Raw genomic sequence first — 17,015 nt, 5'->3', positions numbered from 1 at the left:
ACATAGGCCAGTTCAGGGCTGACAACTCTCCCTTCTCAGCCTGCACAGCTACCGCCGAGCGAAGCCTGCTAGCCAGCCTGCACAATCTGTGTCCTCACCCACTAGAAATGTCTGTTCCCGCCTGCCTCCATGTCCCCAGCTTTCCAATGCATCACCTACCACGGTGGCCGCCCTACCAACTACTGAACAGTTTGGAACAAAGGGACAAATCAGTAGCTAGATTTTACAACTGATCTAAAAGATGGTGTTTCTAGGAACCATGAGCATGGAGAACTACAGAGGCTTAGAGACAAAACTGTCACCTATTGAATCACTAGCACCTGGTTGTTCCCTGAGTCTCCTATTCACGTACTAACCCAGTCTCTCCCTGTTTAGCTCGCAAGAGCTGACAAAGTACGTAGCTGCAGACAAGAATCTATGCAGGAGGCCAGAGTGCAGCATGACAGATGTGCTTTATTTTTCAAATAAAACAAGGCACAGACTCTAGCCATCATAAGAGATTAAAGTTAAATGGACAATTCCCAGCTGTTCAAACTGCTGCACCGTAACACCCAAAGCTATTCTAAGAAGGTGCATAGCAGAAATACCAAGGGCCCATGAAAGTTCGGTGACTAAAACTGCTGGTGTCTAATGGCGCCAGACAGCATGTTGACACACTGCATGTGGTCACACATGAAAGGCAGTCTTGCAGGAAAAAATAATCTCCAACACCACACGATTCTAATTGGGATTGTCACTTTAAAGTCTGAGCAGTTAGTACCACACCCTAATCTCAACCTCCGATAGCCACCACACAACAGTGCTCCAACAGATTTTTTTTTTTTTAAGTCCTTTCATTTCTGTCTGTGGGCTCCCTTAACCCCTTCAGTACCTCGTTAAGGTGATACCATCTTGCATTTGTACAAGTCTATTACCTCTCACTCCAAACGTGATTCATTATTTGGTTGACAGCGACAACGTGCTCAGCACTAGTAAAAAACAAAAGGTAAAGGCAATCCCTACGCTGAAGAGATTACAATCAAGAGGAGACAGACAGAAAAGACAGGATGCACTGGAAAATGCAGAGGCAAGGATAAATGAAGGGGGAGGGGTTGTTTTTTTAAGTGCTCCCTGATAATAAAAGCTATATATACACACAAATTATTTCAGCCACCTCTGAACTGCAGCAGTCTCTGGGGTGGAATGTGGCAGCTGTTTTCACAGCATACAGCAAAGCTACACAACCATTCCTGAAGACAAGAAGTTAAAAATACAATTTCTAGCCATAACCACAGGCAGAATTGCAGCTATTCTTGCTCGCTGCAGTTCTCAGAGGGGCTGGCACATTTTATTCTGTTTTTGATTTCAGGTCATCTACGAAGGAGATGGAAGTGTAAAAGTTGGATTGACTCCCAGCCAGTCCTCTAGGTTTGACAGCATTGCTTCAATGGGTGATCTGTTTGAATTCATTTAAAATAGACATAAGCCCAAACTGTGAAGTTTGGATCTGAACTTCCCCCAAAGTTTAGAGGTGTCCACATGGAGAATGCTGATTCAGCCCAGATCCAAACTCTTCCTAAAGTCAGATCCAGGGCTTGAAACAAACCTCTCTCCTTGTTTAAAGCCTGTGCTATGACAACAGAAGATCTACATAGCTTTTTTAGGTGAGTCTTAGCTGGACTGGATCTCAGCATTTGTGGGGAGAAATGAGGGTAAGGAAGGCTGTGCACAGATTAAAAAACCTTACCAAAGTAATGGTTTCTTAAGGCACGTGGATTTTTTTGGAGCGCTGTTTTGTAAAGTCCTGCAACTTTCACTTCAAAGTTCTTTTGTCTGTCACCAGAGCAGAGCTAAAGACTAATCCAAGGCCTTTTAAGTTATTAAATTGCCCATCCACATCTGTCCAAGGAAATTGTGGACCAACAGACCATTTGTCCCTTCTACTGAAATCCTGAGCAAGGGACAAGAACTGTTCAGGAAGTGAGGTGACCCCAGCCCAGCCCTGGAACAGAAAACAGCCTTCTCTTAAAGGAGTTGCTAAACAAGAGGACTGCTTGCATCCGAAGAAGTGGGTATTCACCCACGAAAGCTCATGCTGCAAAACATCTGTTAGTCTATAAGGTGCCACAGGATTCTTTGCTGCTTAAACAAGAGGACTATGTCTGAGTGAGAAAAGGAAGGTGAGGTCAGGGAACAACCGCCCAGAGGAGAATGAACGTGGGACCAGGGAACAGCTTTGCGATCAATGTAAGTCTCTGAAAGATTTAGCATTTAAATGAACAGTGCCCTGGGATTTCACCCTGTGGGAGTTCAGAAGTTCTCTAACTGCCCTTCAACTTTATTAGTAAGCAAATTTTCTGTTGGCGTGATAGAAATAGGTGCTCAAGAGGGACAGTGCTGAAAAACAGCAGCATCTTGGACTTTATACATCATAAAAAGCAAAAAAGAACAAGCTCAAATTTTTTAAAACATATTTTACATGTCACCTTAAAAGGATAGCCTTAAACATAGGCTTCACTAACAGATCATGTGGCCTCATTAGCCACCAAGTCCTTGTCTACAAGGGACTTGATTTCCTAAACTTTTGTACCATTGCTAATACTGGTACAATCATTGCATCTTGGCCAACAGTAAGATTCCTAGTGCAGGCAAGGCACTGACATCCTTTTAAATTGCTGCTAAGAACATTTCCCCCTTAAGACCAGGCTTTTTGAATGCCTCCTTGAAGGAAAAGTCTTTTCTTAAGTGGAAATTTTTCTGTCTCCAGCACCCATCATTCAGTAGAACTCTGCTCATCCCATGGTTTTTCTCTGTTAATCAAGAGAAAAATGACATGGAAGCCTTTGTTTTGGAACCTCCATTTCCACAGTTGTACAGCATTTGCAAACAGACAGAAGGAATGAAATTAAAGAAAACAATAGGTCACGTGAAACCCCAAACATTCACAGCTTCCCTTTAATTTAAGTTGGTATTCAGTATTAAAAGGGACTTTCATTTTCTGTGGGACTGGAGATGGAGAATAATATTTTATACCTGAGGGGCTGGCAACACAAGGACCAAGTGCTTCATGAAATTGCATGGAACTATAGAGCCTGCTGAAGGCAAAACATTTCCAAGGAATGGAAGTTACTTTGGACCATGGGTCAGTGTAACTGGGTCTTGGACCAGTGCCATCGTACTGATGGACTGAAGGATCAGTGACCATTTTAAAGTCTGATGTATACAATTCAGGCTAGAAACTGTTCCCGCCCCCTCCCCCACTAGAATATGGGACTCAGTATCCAGGTGTATGTATAGCATAGCATGCTTATAGACCTAGTCAGTGATAGATTTTTCAAGTCACAGCATCATGATTATGATCTTACTAATTCTCCATCTCTCATCAGTTCCAACATTAATGTAGCAGCTATCATCTTTTGTATCATGATATCTAGCAACTAATGCTCGACCATCTTCAGACCTTAGAACTTCGTTTACATGGTATTCAGCATTACTCCCCTTTCTGCACAGTGGCTGCTAAAATCACGGTGTCAAAGGCAGGGGTGAGAAACAAGGTAGACCAGTGGTTCTCAAACTTTTGTACTGGTGACCCCTTTCACATAGCAAGCCTCTGAGTGCAACCCCCCCCCTTATAAATTAAAAATACTTTTTAATATATTTGACACCATTATAAATGCTGGCTGCAAAGCGGGGTCTACGGTGGGGGCTGACAGCTCGCGACCCCCTGAGGGGTCCCGACCCCCAGTTTGAGAACCCCTGAGGTAGACATTAGAATTATGACATTTTGAAATCTAGGTTTATGACCTGTCAGGGCTAGAAACTGACAAAAGCTGAATTTATACCAGGAAAATGGAGTTCCATAATTCATGTGTGCAGTTCCACTGGTGGTCACAATGATGGAAGATTTAGTCTAGACAAACCTCCTGAACCATGACTGCATCATCTAACCCTACACAAGGCAAGGACAGATGATACAGTGGTAAAATACCATCTTCACACTCCGTGTTTCCACAAGTCTCGACTGGTGGAGAATGATGTGTCTTAACTCTCTAGGTGTAGACAAGATCACTGAGTAGACCAATGCAACCAGGATGAGAAATCAAAAAGATGCGATTTCCAATGAAAAACATTTTAAAAGGATAAAATATCACTATGATAATTATTACTTAATAAAATCCATTTTGGTTTAACGCTATTTAATAGTGTAGTCATCTAGTCAAAATATTTTACCAAATCCACCCAAAAACCTGCATTCTCTCCCCTTTAAAATTAGTAATCTCTGAAGACCTAAAATTATGTTTCTCTGTAAATTGCTGATTCAGATCAGTATCTTAAGAAAGGCTTCCTGACACTGCTCATGCTCATTGTAAATTCAAAGAATTTCAAGCATTGACATATATCCTTGCTTTCCAACCCGCCTTCCAAAGAGTCCAGTTATGAACATCTGTTGTTTACAAATGCTCAGCCTGAAGGCTGCCAGACTTGTTCTGCATCCTCTACTTCAACACAGACGCTGCCAGAAAGTCATCTGAATTTCATGCTGGGATGTCCTGGCCATTCCTCTATTCAGCAGTTGACAACTGATGCTCGGCATCCTACTTCCGAAGATTATCCTGGTTCTCTAAAGCTATTTTATAATCCTGTCTTAAAATAGTCTGCAGTCTTATATTTGTTTAGTCTTTTTTTTTTAATTTCTCCCTTTAAGAAAAATCGCTGAACATTTGCAATGCTATTTATATAGTCTTCGCTACTCTGGATGAATGGACAGATCAAATCACAGAAGAGCTAGAATTTTGAATATTAGACTGAAAGGTGTGAGGGCCGAGGGTCTGAGAACTCCCACAGTGGTTGGATGAACCATTCAGTAGTTGGTAGAAGCTACACTCTGCATTTTGTCATGCTTATTTTAAGGAACCTTAAGACTGAAGGCCAGTCACAGCAACATCTGCTGCAATGCATGTGGAGAATGACTAGTGTTCTGGGTGCCTCAATTTCTGAGTGCCCAAATTCGGATGACTTAAAGGGGCTAAATTTTGCAAGTGCTGAGTATCCACCCTTTGAAAGTCAGGCTCCAGCAGCTTAAGAAACTGGGCTACAAGGGAAACAACTCTTATTTTTGTTTTGAACATTACATGATCTAAGGGAATATCTAGCATGGGGTACTAAAAAGTGCTCACCAAATAAGTACCTCTAATACAAATATTCTCGCTCTTCAGTCTTCTCTACCTGAAATCCCCCTTTAAAGAGGGGAAAAAAAGGGGAAGTTGACAGCTCCAGGAGACATGGACTAGTGGTTAAAAGCAAATGAAATCCAAGTTCTGTTTCTGTCATTAACTCATGCACCACCTTGGTTAAATCAATCTGTGCCTCTGTTTCCCAAGCTGTAAAACGGGGACAGCAGTCACCCAACCTTGGTAAACCACTCAGATGCTCTAGTGATGGTGGTTATATAATATTGTGCAAACACATACACAACCCATTTCAATCCACCACTGTCTATTCATAGCTTATTGCCGGCAGCCAGTAGCCTAGGTTTCAAAATATCCCCTAAAAGGAAGGGTGCAGCTGCCTCAAACTCAAGCTCATGATGTGGCCATGCCTAACAAAAATAACACCGCCCCCCCCCCACACACACACAGTCTGCACCTCACAATTCCCACGTCTAGTGCTCTGTTTTCATACGGCAGTGAGAGTGGTGGCAAAATCATTTCAATTTCAAGGCTGAAACTTTGGGCCTGCTGCTTTTGACAGCATTCCATTACATAAACCCACATACAGTAACTTGGCAATTACATGGTAGCTTTTGATTATGGAAGTACATGCAAATTATAGGGTAATTGCCTGACAAATTTCCTCCTTTGTTTGAAGTTTGTTAGGCCATCTAAAAATTGCCAGTGACAATTGCAAGTGACATGGTAACCTGCCATTGAACAACATGGTAGCTTGTGACATAATTACCATGTTATATGAAGAAACGTGCTATTATTGTGTATATTTAGGGTTCTGGCCTCTGAATTACAGAGTTGCCACATGGTTGTATGTCCTGGAAAGTCATGCAATACCATGGATATCCACCAGGACAGAAGTCTGACAGTTGGATTTGCTCAGTCTTTTAGGAAGGTTTAGGTTTGAACAGGACTTGAAACATCTGTATAAAAAAAACTTTTGGCTAAATTCCATCTTCACTGTTTAGAAGAGAATAGTGTTTGTGATAGTTAATTATGCTTTGAACTCAACCACAACTAGCAAGGCTGTAACCACAAAGCAGTCACTCAAAAGGCTGAGTCACAATAGCACTCCATTAAATTAACTACAGGTGTATTCAGTGCTTGAAACCCGGCCTGAAAGGGGGCTTCTAGGAGGGAAGATGATAACATCTGTGTCTAATGAACAACACTCATTCAAGGTTCTGCCTCATTTAGATTTATCATTTTTCTAAATTTGTCCAACAGGACAGACTCCTCCCCCACGATATAAGGACATTTATGTCACATTGCTATTGAGTGATGTGCAATGTAACATGGCAGTGCTGCAACAAAACATGGCCACATGGAGATGTTTTACTCTTGACCCTGGTAGCATTGCTTGTACAAAGCAAGACTACATAGACAACTAAGATGATGGCACAAATAGCCAAATTCAGTCCATTCAAAACGCTTCTGGTAAAGTTGCCTCTCCTTTGCAGCTCTGACTGATTCCAAGTTCAAACTCTTCAATGGATTTCCCCTTGCCTACTCCACTGGTCTCATGTTTTTGCCCTCCCTTCAAGGCCCACTCCTGTTGTTGTTTCTTTTAACTCTTCCTTTGTGAGCCTGTCAGCTTTCTAGTTTCTCTCTTTGTAGTCTTCTTCCATGCTTCCCTGTACATCCAGAGCAGCCTCCTCCTCCCAATGTGTCAGGAATGCTTCTTCAAAACACTTCTGTGAAGCCTTTCAAAAATAATTTCTTTAAGACTTCTATATCATGTCAAACTTATTCCCTTATCTGAAAAACGGGCATCTCATCCATTTAGTCTACGTCTAAGACAATAAGCTAATGGCAGGAAGTGGATCTAAAGTTTTTAAAGATCCAAACATCCTCCTGGGCCTCAAAAGAGTAACAGTTGGTAAGTGGCTAACCTACACCCATATTCCCCCTCTCTCTTAACCATATACAAGCACTAGGAGACCACGTGCCCAGTAGTTACAGCAAAGGATTGGGATCCAAGTCCCGGCTGCTAATCCACACAGAGCCAAATGAGTCACTATGGTATGTGACCTCAGAGAAGTCATTTCAGTTCACAGTGCCTCACCCAGCCAACCTAAGGAAGAGCGTTAAAATGACAGGCCCCACTGAAAAATCATATGTTGCATCTGTAAACAACTTTATGAAAAAAACAAAAAACTGGTTAATTTTAAAGGGAGTTGATTTGAAGACAAAGATGCTGTGTCTGAGAAGAGACTTGAGGCTGTTTTCTAGCCATGTTATTCCCTGACCCTACCATCATCAAAATTCCTATCTCCTTGCTTTCCTTCACATTGCACAATTCTAACTAGGACATCCCACAGCAAGAGAATGTTTTAACTACTAACTTTTCCCCCTGATTCTGCTGTGCACTGTTGAATAGTTTGAGAGTGGCTGCAGTTCAGTGGTAGGTTAAGCTATTACAGTACATCTAGGTCTAAATCATGTAGACCTTAAATAGATAAAGCTAGCATCTGAGCTTTGCAAAGATTGCAGGATTTAGTCTCTGGTGTTCCAAGTGCTTTGGGATGCTACCCAAGTATGCGGTATTCAAGCCAGGCCCCATCTCCTCCAGTCATCTACTAGCCTTGAGCATGGTACCTTTCCACATTACCCAGCCAAGTGACTGGGCCTGCAGTATCAAAAAGTACTTAGGTAGTATTTTTAAGTATTACTTGCCTTAACATCTACGAGATAGAATAATGGCCAGCCAAAACTATACAAGAAACTACCCAGAACAGGTTGTTTCAAAACATTTTTCACTGCTGTGGCCAGAAAGCCATCCATATCTAGATTATCCTCACTGAAGGAGTAAAGGGGGAAAATAACCCAAAGCCTGACCAAATTTTTGCCCTGAAGACTGCCAAATATGCGCTTCAAACAAACTACTATAGTGAGCACAAGTTCCAAAAGGCCACAAGGTTTCCCACTAAAAATGCTCTGCTCCAGCCTGGAAAAGTCAGTGTGAGAGAAGGAATGACCAACAGGATTCCTACAGCCAGCCTTAACTATGGCTACAGGATGTGAAGTGAAAAGCTAAACTAATAAGTTCTCAGAGCATTTAGGATTACACCTTGAACTGCAGCTGGAAGAGGGGTGGGCACTCAAAACAAGAACATGTGAAGATGTTATGTGCTAATAATGGCCCGTCCAACTCCAACTGGCTGCATTCTGCACTAGCCGGGGCCTTTTAATCCTTTTGTCACCAGGCAAAACGGCTCTTTATTTTTGAAGAGTTATTAGAAATACAAAATTAGGCTCTTTAAAAAAAGATCACATGCACTGAAACAACCTACTGCAATACTCTGCCTAATACCTTTGAACAACAAACAGTGCAGCATGATTTAGGACCCTGCAGGATTTTTATTAATCACTCCCATATTAAAGAGCCAATCAAAGCCTCAAACAAGAGGATAGCAATGTACACTCTTCCAACATTAGATTGTTAATGCAAGCGCATTTCCTTTGGGAGGTTTTATACCATCATTTAATATAAATCTATCTTCTCAAATTTCATTGGCAAAACAAGAACAGTCTAATCAGGATGTAGCAGAATTAATCACCGTTCAAGACATGACTTTAGCCCATTTTTAGTGGTGTCTACAGAAAGCACACAGCTTTCAGTTCCACAAAAGTTTTTACTACTGCTGGAAAGAAGGGGAGAAAAAAATCTTCAAGGCACAATTATGGTTCTACAAATACCGGTACATAGAAGAATTCTCTGACAACCTCTGTTTAATAGCTCTGCTTAGAGGTCAGACTTTGTGGGTGATATAATGCAGTGTGTGTTTTAATGAGGATGTTTGCATTAAGTATCAGTTTGGCAGAGAACAAAAGGTGAGTTACATCAAAGCTGTATTAAAAAAAGGAAGTCAAAGGGTGGCTATTTAATGGCTTCCAGAGAAAGCTTTCTAGTATAAAAAGGAAAATTGCTCCCCCACCAGCACCAACGTGTATCCCCAAATACAGCAATTAAAAAAGCCCAGTAAAAAGAGATATAATGCTGTGATCCAACCCTGGCTAGAATTTAAACAAACTGTATTTTGGGTGGAGGCAGATCCAGATGGATCCCTTCAGAAAAAAAAAAAAAGGCTGATCTGTCCAAAACTGAAATGATTCATATCCCAAGACTACTTTTGCCTGGAGTTGCCACCACAGCTGCTATCTTGACAACAAAACATGACAAGCTTTGTGCATGTTGGGATATCAGCTGCAGCAGCGCCATGCAAGAAAGCCAGGATAAGGGACTCCTTTGTTCTGATGATCCGGCCACAAGATGGTCTCCAAATTTGAAGCTGCTCTGCATTCTCTACATTATATAAACTTGTGTGCACACTCCCACCAGCATTCCAGCACTATGCATATACATTCTCTAGCCTAAATAATAGTTAATAAGATGAATAGACATTCTTGTCTGATGGCAGAAAGGAAAATATCAGTGGTTCGTCACATCAAACCAAGTTCAGCACATGCTGGGTAATCCCACTAAAACATCAAACTCATCACAACAGCAGCCAAGGAAAAATGTTCAGTACACCAGAATGTGACATTTTAATCAAGTGAGAATAGTGCAAACCCTGATCTAAAAACAAGAGCTGCACTACAGAAGCAACTAAAATAACCTTGTCAGAACTGTATTGGATTGTCCAGGTAGGGACTCGTTTGGGGCACTTCAATCATGTAACACTCTACACACCCACATGGATATACAAATGAATAATCTTCTTTGGTTTCCTCCCACTTCATGGTGTTATCATGGTAGAATCAAAGCAGCCAAAAGTCCTGTACAGACTGACCTGGAGCATATGAAAGCTCCACTGGAGAATCATACTTTGATCTGACACACAAATCTTCTAGCTGAAGGTTTTTTAACCTGCCATCACCTTAGTATCTAGGTACCATACGCAAAAATTTGGATCATCTCCTCCAACCAAAAGTACCATTAACTCCACCTTGCCATTGTTTATGCTGCTTTCTTCCCCAGGCCAGGATCAAAAGTAATGGCACTGCAGAAGTAAGGGTTTTCTTAGGAGTATACTAACCCCCACCCCCAGAACTGAGGAGTTTTACTTAATGGATTTTTAACTAAAAAGAGAGATATAGCAAACACAATAAATCCATAATATTAGAAAAAAGTATTCCCTTAATAGCCAAGATAAAAGCCAAACACATTTAGAGAAGAAGTCTGATTCTGCCCTTCACTTTATACGTGTGTCAGCTCCCTCATTAAGTTATTCTCTATTTTCCACAATCCATCATTCCATTCCCCCTTGGAGTTACACTCCACCAGCAACAGTTGTGCTAATCCAGCTAATTAACTAACACACAAAAGGGAAACTACTGTTTTTCAAACACACACCTGGGTCACTTGGGAGAATAAGGATTTTCCCCTTTAAGTTCCTAACAAAAGGGACATGCTGCCCCCTTACCTCCCCTGCCATCCCCCAACATTCAATATTTCAGCTCTCTCCTCCCATCCCCATGCCCAGCCTCCAGAAGGAACTTTGCAAAACTCTACTTGAATTGCTGGTCTTTGGTGCTCCTTGTTTTAGCCAGGAATCTCTCAGCCAACTTCTCCAAGTTCCTTGAGTAATCCATCTCGATCTCTGCCTTCTTGCGGAAGAAATCCTGCAAGTCCTGAAGTAGCTGGACCCGAAGCTCGCACTGTTGGTCGAGGCATTTCAGCTGCTCAATGAGTTGGGTGCGAATCTCTGAGCAAGGAGAGAACCGAACAAAATACCAAGTGTTAAATAGAAGCCCGACAAAGGAAAACCAAATGATAAAAGTTACCTAGTAAATCAAGGTTAAAAGAGCTCTCCCTCCCCACCAAAAGATGACCAAAAGCATCTAATTAACTGTATCCATAGTTAGAAAATAGTATCAGAGGGGTAGCCGTGTTAGTCTGGTTCTGTAGAAGCAGCAAAGAATCCTGTGGCACCTTATAGACTAGTGAAAGCTCATGCTGCAAAACGTCTGTTAGTCTATAAGGTGCCACAGGATTCTTTGCTGCTTCAGTTAGAAAATTACCTTTAGGTGACTATGGCCACAAGATGAAAGTAAGGCGATCTGGAACCCACTATTGTACACTTACAAGCAAAACTCTGCTGCTGAAAATTTAATCAATCCTAAGTGTCAAGGACATATCTGGCATTAAGAAATGGTCATTTCTCAAAAATGTCCTGAATCGCAGCCTGGATAAGGACTGCAAACTCTCCTCTTCCCTGTGCCTCAAAAGAAATCACTCCAAAAAGTCTCTCAAACTCACTCCGCTGACTATTCCTGAGGCAAAACCAAAGGAGCTGTGAACCTTTTGGGTATTCCCCAAAGACACTAATTTGGGATTATTCAGTTAAGTGCAGTTAATGTGCAACCTCCATTATTAACACAGCACCACCAAACTGATAAAACCCGTTTGGAGGAGCCAATCAGACAGCATTTCCACTTGGACAAAGCCTCCAAAAGTAACACTTTAAAAAAGGATCTCTCCGAATAATGTGTGTACACATGTATGCCATCCATAAGCATGTTCAGGTACAAGTGTTCTTTAATGCTGTTCATGAAGCAATATCAGTTTGCATTTATATGGCATATTTCATTTAAGATTTCAAGGCATTTTACAAATGTGAAATCAACCTGTGAAGCTTTTGGAGATAGGCTGTTAATCTCATTTTACTGATGGAGAAAATGACACACAGAATGGCTAATGAGTAGCCCACATTCACACAGTGAATCAGCGTGAAGCAGAGATGTCACAGTCCCTTGCTTTAAAAAAAAATATCAGAATTGGCAGTTATTGAGTTACTAGGAGAACATTTAGCTTCCAATTCTAGCAATTAACACAACAAGAAAATAATAAAATATGTACTTTCATCTGAGGCTCTCTGGGTGCTCAAACATTAATTAGAGCTGCCTATTATCACTGGTGATTTGCTGCTGCTTCTTCCTAAGTGTTGAAAAAACACGTTGTTCCAGGAGTGAATTTAAACTGCAATGTAAGTTAGCAAATGAAGTACTTAGCATTCAGGTCTTCTACACGCACAGCTTTGTTTATGCCCGTGGATTGCACGGATGCAAAGCTTTATGATAATGGTCTTATTTGGGGTTGTGGTTGGAAAGTACTTATTCCTAGAATGATCCATTTGAAAAACCTAACACAGACACTGAAGTAGATTAACAAGACCATTTTTAATGGCACTATAGACAAATAAACAAACAAACATTAGAGCAACCAGCTTTGCTTGCCCCCCTGAGCACATCTGTCCTCTTGTCACTGACGGAAACATACCAGGATCCAGCTCTGCCCACTTTACCCTGCCAATGCACCACAAAGACAAGCAGGATAGTGTGAACAAGAAACAGTTCCATGGAGTTCAGTGATAGCTCTCAAGCAAAGTGATCATGCACCCTTATTTGGGGGGGGCGGGATAGAGGGAGAAAGGGGGAACAGTGGTAAGGGCTTCTGTTTCAGGTTGCTGGTTTTTTCCCCAAAAAAAGTCAGGATATTATTAATTTTTTCTTCAAGTTATGTGATAACTTACGGCTCTCAAATTTGAGTTGACCTTTATAAAAGAGTTTAAATTGGAAGTCTTGCTTTCCCGACAGTTGACCATCCAAGGGAATTCAGAACACACAGTTCAAGGAGCAGGTAAAGAGTGTGATTCCCCCTAGCTCTCCCTCCCCCCCAGCTGCTCTCTCCCCATAAATGCTACAGGAGGTCAAACCTGGTCAACTGTAATTTTTTTCTGGTTGGAGAACTCATGCATCTTCTATCCCTCTGTCAGGGAAAATAAAATTACATGCAAATATGCAAACTTATAGTAGTGTGCATTTATTTTCCATCAAGACACCAAGCCGCATTCATTCCTTCAGGCAGAGGAAGTGTCAATTACACCTCCTTCTCCTCCTGTGGCCTGCTACAAAACACAGGATGGGGTTCACACTCTGGGAAAGGTACCACTGCCATCTGTTCTACAGTCAGGGATAGATTCCATTTCCATCAGGGCTCCATAGAAGCCAAGCCAGGGGAGACCACAATGGACAGGCACACAGTATTCTTTTAAGTGAACACTGATCATGATCCATGGGGCTTCTTGAAAAGGGCCACTGAAACCATTCATGCTGCCAACTGTGGAGTAACCTACGTAGGAAAGTTTATTACAAACAAACAAACACACACACCATACATGTAATATCTCCTGCAAATTTGTGATACCCTGCTGCACATTCATTTCCACATGACAGTAACATTTCAAGATTTACAGGGGTTGGAGGAAGCAAAACACTTAACACTAACAAAATTTACTAGCAGTTATTTAATGGTTGATACTCTGTCTACACTAAATTTCTTCCCCATTCGGCTTTCTCCCCATTTACAAAAGCAATAATGGATTTGCAAAGCTTTGTATGCGTGATGAGCTTATTAACGTGCTATGCAAATAGACCTCTTTTCCATCTGTGGCTTTGTCAGTAAGACTGATACAGGAATGAAGGTGAGCCAGCTATATATAATAGACTGAGGAACAGACTGAGCATTCCATAAGGTATGTGCAGTAATTCAGTGTTTCCTTGGTGTAATGAATCAGTCTCCTCACCACTTAACCTAGTACTCATTTGCAAGTCTGCCACTCTGACACTGAACATCCTGCAAAGCCAACCACATTAGCGAATTTCTCCTCCCCCCACCACCTCAAGTAAAACTGATGGTCACACACAGTCAGGTGGTGTTGCTATGTGGTAACTAAGGAAAGACTCATTGATTTCAATTAACTTTGCCTCAAGCTCTAAACCTTTAACAAGGTAAAAAAAAAATCATAGCTAGCACACACACAGGTAACAGAGGCACCTGAAAAGTAGATTCCAATCTGTGTCCCAGTAAAAATGGCACAAGCATCATGCATGCAGTAAGTCAGTGGCATGCAATGGGTTCTATTAAAGGTGGAGTAGACAGTTGTGTTTGTTTTTTTTAAATAAGAGGGGTTCTATTACCAGAGCATGGAGGAGGAGCACAGCAGTGCCAAGTACTTCTAGAGCAGGGGGAGGGTCTCAAACTTCATTGCACTGTGACCCCCTTCTAACAAAATTACTACACAAGCCCAGGAAGGGGGACTGAAGCCTGAGCCCCGCTGCCAAAGACTGAAGCCAAAGCCTGAGCCCCGCTGGCCAGGGCTGAAGCCCTCAGGATTTGGCTAAAGCCTTAGGCGGTGGGGCTCAGACTTTGGCTTCAGCGCCAGGCTCCAGCAAGTTTAACGCCAGCCCTAGTGACCCCATTAAAATGGGGTTGCGATCCACTGTGGGGTTCCCACCCACAGTTTGAGAACCGCTGATCTAGAACCTCGCCCTCTTTCGATGCCCCAATTTTAGAGGGCCCTATCAAACAGATTTTAAAATTATTTGTTAATTAATTGATCTATCACTTGTAGATGCTCCCTCCAAATGCTTGGAAATGAAAATGCCTCTTCCTCCCTATTTTTGTAATATCTTGGTTTTTTACATTTGTCAAATTAGTGATTATTTTCACCCCATGGCTCCAAAATAGTAGTTAAAAATTAAAATGGCATATTCTGTTTGCGCCATTATTTATGCACCAAGTGTCCTATGGACTGCAGCCCAGGTCCTGACAGGTCTGTTAGTGAACCGTTGCTCCAGAGACTCAAGAGAGTACTGACAGTGGCTCAAATTTTCCCCTCAATTTTTTTTTTTTTTTTTTTAAACAGCGGTGGAAGAAAAATATGTTTCCAGTTCCATAAGCAGAGCCAATTAGATAGGCAGAACTGCAAGGTTTCAATGCGCAGATGAAACATGGTGTTTGAAGGAGGAATTTAGGTTTATTAGGAACTGGACACCCTTTTGGGGAAAGGAAGAGTATACAGGAAGCTCCAACAAAATCAAAATGGAAAAAGGCTGCTAGAATGTAAGGGCTGGGGAAAGACGATAGGCGTGTAGGAGCACACAGTTCAGACATACGCATCCCTTAGGGAAGGATTTATTAAAGGGGATACTCTATATCCTAGCAAAGAGGAGATGACAGAAGTTGATAAAGTACAGGTAGGAACTGAAGAATGGAAAGAAAAGGAAATAAAGAATCCCATTCAATTACACCACATGAAGGCAGACAACCAAATATTGACAAATCTGATAAGTGCTTGTATACAAATAACAGAGTAGGTCACACTGGTGGGAAGTGGCACTACATGTGAAAGAAAGCAATGGCAAATATACTAAAAACCTTAAATGAATCAAACAATACCACAGAATCTCTATGGATAGAAATGCCAAGCATTAATAAGGGTATATAATACCAAGCACCTGACAGGTCCTTGACTGACTGAAATGCTCAGAGAGATTAGAGATCCCGCAAAAAACAGAAAACCCAATAATAATCGATAGAGCTATGATTTAGACATGGGTGTTTTTAGTAAAAGTCATGGAGGTCACTGGCAATAAACAAAAATTCACGTCCCGTGACCTGTCCATGACTTTTTACTAAAAATACCAGTGACTTAATCTTGAGATCAAGGGGGAGGGTCACTGTGGGGGAGAGGGCTCTGTGACAGACACAGAGCCCTAATAATTGGGGATTTCAACTAGTTCCATACTGTCTGGGTACATCACCTTAGGATAGGATGCAGAGAAAAATGGATTCACCATTAATGACTGCTTCCTGGAGCAGCCAGTTATGGAACACACAAAGGGAGAGGCAGTTCTTCATTCAGTCCTAAGTGGTGCACAGGATTAGGTATAAGAGGTGAACCTAGCTGAACTACTCAGTAACAGTGACCATAATGAAATTAAATTAAAAATCTTTGTAGGGGGAATAATTCTGAAGAAGCCCACCACAGTTGCATTTAACTTCAAAAAAATGAGGAAGCTAGTTAAATAGAAATTAAAAGGAGCAGTCACAGGAGGAAAATGCCTGCAAGCTGCATGAAAACTATTTTTAAAATGCTATAATAGAGGCTCAAATTATATGCATACCCCAAATAAAAAAAATACTAAAGAGGACCAAAAAAATGCCACAATGACTAGACAGAGTAAAAGAGGCAGTGAGAGACAAAGACATCCTTAAACAATTGAAAGTGAAATCCTATTGAGGAAAACAGAAAGGAGCACAAGAATGTGGACACAGGTGATCTAGTGGATATAGTGTACGTAGATTTAGAAAACCTTTGACAAGGTCCCTCAAAGGTTCTTAAGGAAAGAAGGCAGGCCTGGGATGAGAGAGATGGTTCCCTCATGGATCAGTAACTGGTTAAAAGATAAACAAAAAGGATAGGAATAAATTTTAAGTTTTCACATTGGAGAGAGATAAATAGCAGGGTCCCCCAAACATCTGTACTGAGACCACTGCTGTTCAACGTATTCATAAAGGATCTGATAAGAGTGGTAAAACACCAAAGTGGCAAAGTTTGCAGACGATACAAAAGTTACTCAAGATAATTAAATCCAAAAAATGACTAGGAAGAGAGTTACAAAGGGATCTCACAAAACTAGGTCACTGTGCACAGCGGCGGCTCCAGGCACCGGCGCTCCAAGCACATGCCTGGGGCAGAAAGCTGAGTGGTGCGCCCTGCTGGTCCCTGCAACAGCAGCAGTCAGGCAGCCTTTGGCGGCTTGCCTGCGGGAGGTCCGCCGATCCCGCGGGACCCTCGGACCTCCCGCAGGCGGTACACCGAATCCGCGGGACCCTCGGACCTCCCACAGGCAAGCCGCCGAAGGCTACCTGACTGCCATGCTTGGGGCAGCAAAAAAGCTAGAGATGCCCCTGACTTGTGCAACAAAATGGTATTGATAAACCCAAATCAATGCACATTAGAA

At 41.8% G+C, this 17,015-nt stretch overlaps 1 protein-coding gene across 8 annotated transcripts in view; it reads right to left on the bottom strand.

The window, feature by feature from the left end:
• SRGAP2 (SLIT-ROBO Rho GTPase activating protein 2) overlaps window positions 1-17,015 on the bottom strand; it is a 218,487-nt gene that overhangs the window by 115,070 nt on the left and 86,402 nt on the right. For all 8 annotated transcript variants that reach the window (XM_039534418.1, XM_039534420.1, XM_039534421.1 and 5 more), the window contains one exon: window positions 10,720-10,912. In XM_039534418.1, the coding sequence (XP_039390352.1) occupies window positions 10,720-10,912 (193 nt within the window). The remainder of the gene's footprint in view (window positions 1-10,719; window positions 10,913-17,015) is intronic.

The sequence above is a fragment of the Mauremys reevesii genome, linkage group 4 (genome assembly GCF_016161935.1).
Source record: "Mauremys reevesii isolate NIE-2019 linkage group 4, ASM1616193v1, whole genome shotgun sequence".
In the NCBI taxonomy this organism is placed as follows: Eukaryota; Metazoa; Chordata; order Testudines; family Geoemydidae; genus Mauremys; species Mauremys reevesii.
Note: the sequence above shows the minus strand (reverse complement) of the source record. Positions and strands in the feature narration are given on the sequence as shown.